This window comes from Gossypium arboreum, chromosome 13 (assembly GCF_025698485.1).
Source record: "Gossypium arboreum isolate Shixiya-1 chromosome 13, ASM2569848v2, whole genome shotgun sequence".
In the NCBI taxonomy this organism is placed as follows: domain Eukaryota; kingdom Viridiplantae; phylum Streptophyta; class Magnoliopsida; order Malvales; family Malvaceae; genus Gossypium; species Gossypium arboreum.
The window spans coordinates 64,026,854-64,033,646 of record NC_069082.1 but is presented as its reverse complement, the minus strand read 5'-3'; the positions used below and the strand labels follow the sequence as shown (position 1 = coordinate 64,033,646).

Below are 6,793 nucleotides of genomic sequence, written 5' to 3'. Positions count from 1 at the left end.
TTTTGATTTAAGATTCTACGCGACGAATGTGAAAGCGTATATATATATGTGATAAGGCCTAATGGCCGATGTGATGAATGTGAAAGCGTATACATATGTGATAAGGCCTAATGGCCAATGTGATGAATGTGAAAGTGTATATATGTGATAAGGCCTAATGGCCAATGTGATGAATGTGAAAGTGTATATATGTGATAGGGCCGAGTGGCCAACGTGAGGGATGTGAAAGTGTATGAATGTGATAAGTCCCGAAGGGCATTTGTGTCAGTACTATATCCGGGTTAAAACCCCGCAGGCTTTATGCGAGAATATTATTACTGATTAATGACCGTAGGCTTCGTGCTCGTACTATATCTGAGCTCTAATGACCCGATGACTACGTGTGGAGATTTTGTCCGGGTAAGCCCCGAACTAAAGGTTTTGTTGAAGATTCAAGTAAAGCGTAAGATTATGCGACTTCACAGTGACAATTAGTAATAAATACGTTCAATGCGTTAAGTTGGTCAGGTATGTATTTGAGATTATATTTAAGTTTGATTTAGACTAAATCACAAGGTCGTTATGTGATGCACATGTGAGTAAAGCAATAAGACTGTTCTATGATTATTGTGCATTTGGTCAATGTGGGAAGTCAGGTAAAAATATGTAATGTACCTATGATCATAAGAGGTCACCATCAAGTGAGAATTTATCGCCTATTACATATGATGAGGCGTGCATATTCGGAAAAGGGATGGTATGCCCGAAGGAAGAGTGAAATAAAATACGAACAACTATGTTATAATTTGGTTGTTATCTGTTGACACTGCTTAAAACTTACTAAGCATTGTAATGCTTACTCTGCTTACTCTGTTTCCTCTGTTTTATAGATCTCATTTGGAAGCTACGGGCTCGGGGATCGTCACAACTAGTCACACTATCACTACCCACTGTTTGGTACTGCTACGTTTTGGAATATCTTATGGCATGTATAGAATATACTAGTAGTGAGAGGATATTTTGGTCAATGTATAGGACTACCCTTTTGTTGTAGGTCATGTACCTTTCGGTTTTGTGTAAATTTGGATAGCCATGCGAAAATGGCTTAAGTATACTTGATCATAGCATTATAATCGTTTTGTATGTCGTCCGTCGAGAGGTATGGAAATGTTGGTAACGGTTAGTCATGGGAATGGTTATTCATGATCACCTTTGGTATATGTATGACAAACTCTAGTTGATCCATGGAGGATCATGAAAGAGGTAAAGTTTACCTTAAAAATAGATGCTGGCAGCAGCAGTGATGTGGATGTGAAAAATCTCTAAAAATAGTAGGAATGTAATTAAATAGCGAATAAATTATGTAACCGAACCTTGACGAATCTATTTTCATAGGAAAGTAACGAAACGATCATATGAACAGTATGTTAAGAGATATTTAAGTTTTCGTAAGACAGGGCCAGAACGGTTTCTGGATTCCCTGTTCCGACTTTGGAAATTCATTATAAATTAACCAGAGATAATTAGAAGTCAAGCCATACATGTACAGAATCCTTTTTGAGTATAGTTTCCTTAGAAGCAAGTGGCATAAGCATTGAAGCCCTGTACAAGGAGTTATCTAAGTCGTATTGCAGGAAGGTCAGTGTAGTCGAACCCTGTAACAGGGGAGGCTTTAACTAATAAACTGTACTAATTGGCCTGACCGAAAATTCTCTAAAAAAATTTGTAGATGCATATATGAGTCTAGTTTCAGGGAAAAATCACAAAACTGATTTTTGAGTTGTGGAACTCAAGATATGATTTTTAAGGTGACAGTGATGCAGTTAGCCAACTGCCTGGAAATTTTAAAAAAAAAAAAAGTGGACTGTGTAAGTAATGGATTAAGCCCGTTAACCCCTCGTGTCCGACTTCGGCGACGGTCTCGGGTACGGGGTGTTACAGTTTGCATTGAAAATTTGGAGGCACCATTTGTATGGTAAAAGATGTCGGGTATTCACCGACCATAAAAGTCTAAAGTATATGATGACTCAGAAGGGTTTGAATCTACGGCAGCGAAGGTGGCTATAGTTGATAAAGGATTATGAGTTTGTTATTGACTACCATCTAGGATTTTTATTTAGAATTAATTTTAGGATTTATTTTCATTTATCTTTATTTATCTTTAATTATCTTTAATTATTTGTATTTATCTTTTAGAATTTCATTAGGAATAGACTAGGTTTTCTAGTACTATAAATAGAGGATGGAGTGGCATATATTTGACATATCTTTTTCCTGTAAACACTCCCTCTCTCAAAAACTCTGTCTTTTTGTTCTCTCCATATTTTCTTCAATAAAAATCCCATATCTATTTTATTTATTTCTTCCCCAAAAATCATGAGCCACTAAACCAATCTAGCCGAAGGTTGTCAAAATTCCCCAAAAAAGTTCATAAGGCTTAGAATCCGTGCTTAGCCTTCTCAATAGGGTATTCATCACTTCTCCGCACTATGGGGCTGACGCTTTCATCCATGTCCCTTAATAGGTGATCTTTTCAACTTGTGCAAGGAACAACCGCTTTGTACGTTTTGAGAAGATTACATAGTCGGTTCGTTGGCTTTTACGTCAGAGGTTGGTGAATCCAAGAGACAAAACGGTGTGGTATTCATCGTTGGAAAGTGGTGATCTAGTAGAAGATAGTCCCACAAAAGCGATTATTGGCTAGAGTCAGGTTCCCCCAAATCTTAAGTCTAAATCTTTGGAGCTGGTGGTCATAGGCATCCTCTTCCACTATAATTGGGTTATCCTGCTCGAGAAGGTTTACTTAAAAGCCTAGGATTGAACCCAAGGCAGAACGAGACATCCGAAGGCTGGAATCTCGCCACATAAGAAACTTTCTTTATTTTCAAACTCTATTTATTTTTTCCATTTTAGTTTCTACAATTTATTTAATTTCGTAATTTCAATTCACTTTAAATTCTATTTTATTTTTCCAGATTCTTAATTCTATTTTTTTATTTTTCAGGAACGCAGGTTTTCTTGGCCAAGAAATTGTCCCGGATTTCAAGAAACGAGCATTCGTACAATCTGGTCCCTGAGGGTTCGACCTTACTTCCCCTTTACTCTTATTTTTACTATTTTACAGGGAATAGGATATTTTTGGTGCTCTCAACAACACATCAAATTTTGGCGCCGTTGCTGGGGATCGGTAACCTACTAATCTTGTTTTTTGTTTCTTATGACCAGATCCGCTCCAGGAACTCTTGTGTTTGATTTAGAGATTGAAAAGACTGTGAGAGCTAATCACAAGGAAACAAAGCTAAAGAAAAAGCAGTCAACGGTGGTTGGAACTCAAAGTAATCCACCGCCAGAAATCAGAATCGTCGACGAAGTAGAGTCTAGGGTTAACAAAAACCCTACTCAAACTTTTAAAGGCAAAAAAGTAGAAGTTGATTACCCAGAAGAAGTGTTTAACGCTAGGGTTGACGTAAACCCTAATTTAGCACCTCAACCTATGGCTCAGACAATTTGGCAAATGGCTGAAGCGCCGACGGAACAACCGCCACTATGCGTTGCGTATCCTACTATGGATACTGATTTTTAATTAAAGTCAGGCTTGATCCAGCTACGGCCAACTTTTCAGGGGTTACAGAACAAAAATCCCCATAAGCATTTGAAAGAATTCCATATGGTTTGCCTTAGTATGAAACCTCAGGGGGTAACTGAGGATTAAATTAAACTACGTGCTTTCCCTTTTTCCTTAGCAGATTTTGCTAGGGAATGGTTATTTTATTTACCTCTTGGATCTGTAACAACTTGGGCTGAATTGTCTCATTTGTTTCTCAACAGGTTTTTCCCAATGTCGTATGCAGCTAAGTTAAGAAGAGAAATCGTGGGAATAAGGCAAAAAGACATAGAGTCTCTGTACGACTATTGGGAGTGATTTAAGAAGTTGTGTGCAAGTTGCCCACAACATGTTATAATGGAATAGTCTTTGCTCCGGTACTTTTATGAAGGCTAGAAACCCATGGAGATGAATATGGTAGATGCTGGGAGTGGAGGAGCATTGGTCAACATGACTCCACAACAAGCAAGAGACTTAATCTCCACGATGGCTGCAAATTCTCAGCAATTTCGAGCCAATCCTAAACCCCCTAGAAGTGTTCACCAGCTAAGTAATTCGACTTTAAAATATAAGGTTGATAGAATTGCTAATATTTTGAATTCTCTTGTTGCTAAAAAAGCAAAGACAGCCCGGTTATGCAGAATATGTGCTACCCCTAAACATACAACTAATGCATGTCCCAGTTTGAATGATGATACTATGGCTCATTTAGATGCTGTGGGGAATTTTCCTAGGCCACCACAAAGGCGATACAACCCTTACACTAATACCTACAACCTAGGATGGAGGGATCACCCTAACTTAAGTTATGGGGCCAATCCACGATTTAACCAGTCAAACCAAAATCGGTTTCCATAACAGCCTCGAGATTTAGGTAATTTTCTAGAAACCCTGGTCAATAAATTAGCAACTAATGTCCTTGATTTTCAACAGCAAACTCTTAATTTCCAAAGAGAGACGAAGGATTTCCAACAGAAAATTGAAGCATCCATAAGGGAGTTGACCATATTAATTGAAAGATTGAACTCTCAAGGGAAGCTGCCATCACAAACAGAACCAAACCCAAGGCAAAACGCAAATGCAGTGACGCTGCGAAGTGGAAAGATACTGGAACCAATTCCTGGAAAAAATCTTGGTCAAGAAATCACCCAAGAAAAACCCAAAAATAATGAACAGGTCCGAGCAAAACCCCCACTGCCAAAAATCCAACCTCCATTCCCAAGAGAATTAAACCAGTGTCAAAAAAGTAAGGAAGACAAAGAGATCCTCAAAACATTCAGGAATGTTGAGATCAATCTACTATTGTTGGATGCCATCAGACAGATTCCGCGATACGCCAAATTCCTCAAAGAGCTTTGCACCAACAAATGAAAACTAACAGGTAATGAAAAGGTAAGTGTTGGTGAGAATGTATCCGCAGTGCTACAGCGAAAAATGCCGGCAAAATGCAAAGATAGGGGTATGTTCGCTATACCATGCAAAATAGGCCATTTGGGGATCAATAAGGCCATGTGTGATTTAGGGGCCTCCATAGATGTTATGCCTTATTCTATTTATGAATCACTTAACGCGGGTTTTTTGACGAAAACATGTATTATAATTCAGTTGGCAGACAGGTCTGTTGTGTACCCCGAAGGAGTCCTTGAGGACGTACTGGTAAAAGTTAACGAACTTATTTTCCCTGCAGATTTTTATGCGATAAAGATGGAGGAGGATAACCCTACTGGATCTTCGGACCTCCTGTTGGGCCGACCTTTCTTTAGTACCGCTAGCACTAAGATCGACGTTCGAAGCAGAACTCTTATGATGGAATTTGATGGGGAGATCGTGAAGTTTAATGTTTATGATGCCGTTAGTCATCCAAGCAAAATTTTGAGCGTAAATCGTGTCGACATAATCGACTCATTAATAGATGAGACTTTTGAGTCGATTTATGAAGATAAATTTGAATTTATCTCTGATGACTATGAATCTGTTAATGAGTTATTGTCTCCATCAAATACTAAACTTTTACCTTCTGTTGTGCAGGCTCCAGAATTGGAATTGAAACCGCTTCCCGAACATCTTAAGTATGCGTTTTTGGGAAAGGTAATACCCTACCAATCATAGTTTCCAACAAACTCTCTAAGCTCGAGGAATAAAGTTTGATCCAGGTACTGAAAAGTCATAAGGACGTGATTCGCTGGACCGTTGCCGATTTCAAAGGAATAAGCCCCTTGACATGCACACACAGAATCTACTTGGAGGAAAACTCAAAATCGAGGCGAGAGGCCCAAAGGCGATTAGATCTGAATATGATAGAGGTGGTAAAAAAGGAGATAATCAAGCTGCTGGATGCTGACATAATCTACCCCATTTCTGACAGTAGATGGGTAAGTCTGGTTCAAGCCGTGCCCAAGAAAACGAGTGTGACAGTAAAGAAAAATGCTGAAGGTGACTTGGTACCAACTCAGTACAAAATGGGTGGCGTGTCTATATTGATTACAGGAAGTTGAACTCTTACACTAGAAAAGATCATTTCCCTCTTCCTTTTATAGATCAAATGCTTGAACGTTTATCAGGTAAAACTCACTTTTGTTGTCTTGATGGATACTCAGGTTTCTTCCAAATTCCAGTCGCACCAGAGGATCAGGAAAAGACCACTTTTACATGCCCATTCGACACTTTTGCGTACAGAAGGATGTCATTTGGACTTTGTAATGCACCAGCCACATTCCAGAGATGCATGATGAGTATATTTTCTAAATATGTGGAGAAAATTATTGAAGTTTTTATGGATGATTTTACCGTGTATGGAAATTGTTTTGATGAATGCCTTAAAAACCTCACAATAATTTTGAATAGGTGTATAGAATCTAATCTTGTCTTGAACTATGAAAAGTGTCATTTTATGGTAGACAAGGGTCTGATTCTAGGTCATATAGTTTCTGCCAAGGGAATTGAGGTCGATAAGGCCAAAATTGACATTATTAATTCTTTGCCACATCCCTCCACTATAAGGAAAATTCGTTGTTTTCTTGTCTATCCAGGATTTTACAGGCGTTTAATAAAAAACTTCTCAAAAGTGGCTGAACCATTATGCGAGTTATTGCAGAAAGATAGGAAATTTGATTTCAGCTCAAAATCTAAAGAGGCTTTTGATACACTCAAGCAGAAGTTGGTGACCGCTCCTATAGTACAAGCACTAGATTGGAACTATCATTTTGAAAT

At 38.5% G+C, this 6,793-nt stretch overlaps 1 protein-coding gene across 1 annotated transcript; it reads left to right on the top strand.

The window, feature by feature from the left end:
* The first annotated feature begins 3,985 nt into the window (after positions 1 to 3,985).
* Positions 3,986 to 4,954, top strand: LOC108462706 (uncharacterized). Its single transcript, XM_017762622.1, has 2 exons — positions 3,986 to 4,431; positions 4,537 to 4,954. Exons 1-2 carry the CDS (start codon positions 3,986 to 3,988, stop codon positions 4,952 to 4,954), a joined length of 864 nt encoding a protein of 287 aa, XP_017618111.1.
* Positions 4,955 to 6,793: the final 1,839 nt, after the last annotated feature.

Excerpts from the sequence above, each read along its gene's own strand:
- LOC108462706 (XM_017762622.1), top strand. The coding sequence starts at position 3,986 with ATGGAGATGAATATGGTAGATGCTGGGAGTGGAGGAGCATTGGTCAAC. Across the intron at positions 4,432-4,536 it reads AACCAGTCAAACCAAAATCG|AGAGACGAAGGATTTCCAAC; the intron begins GTTTCCATAACA and ends TAATTTCCAAAG.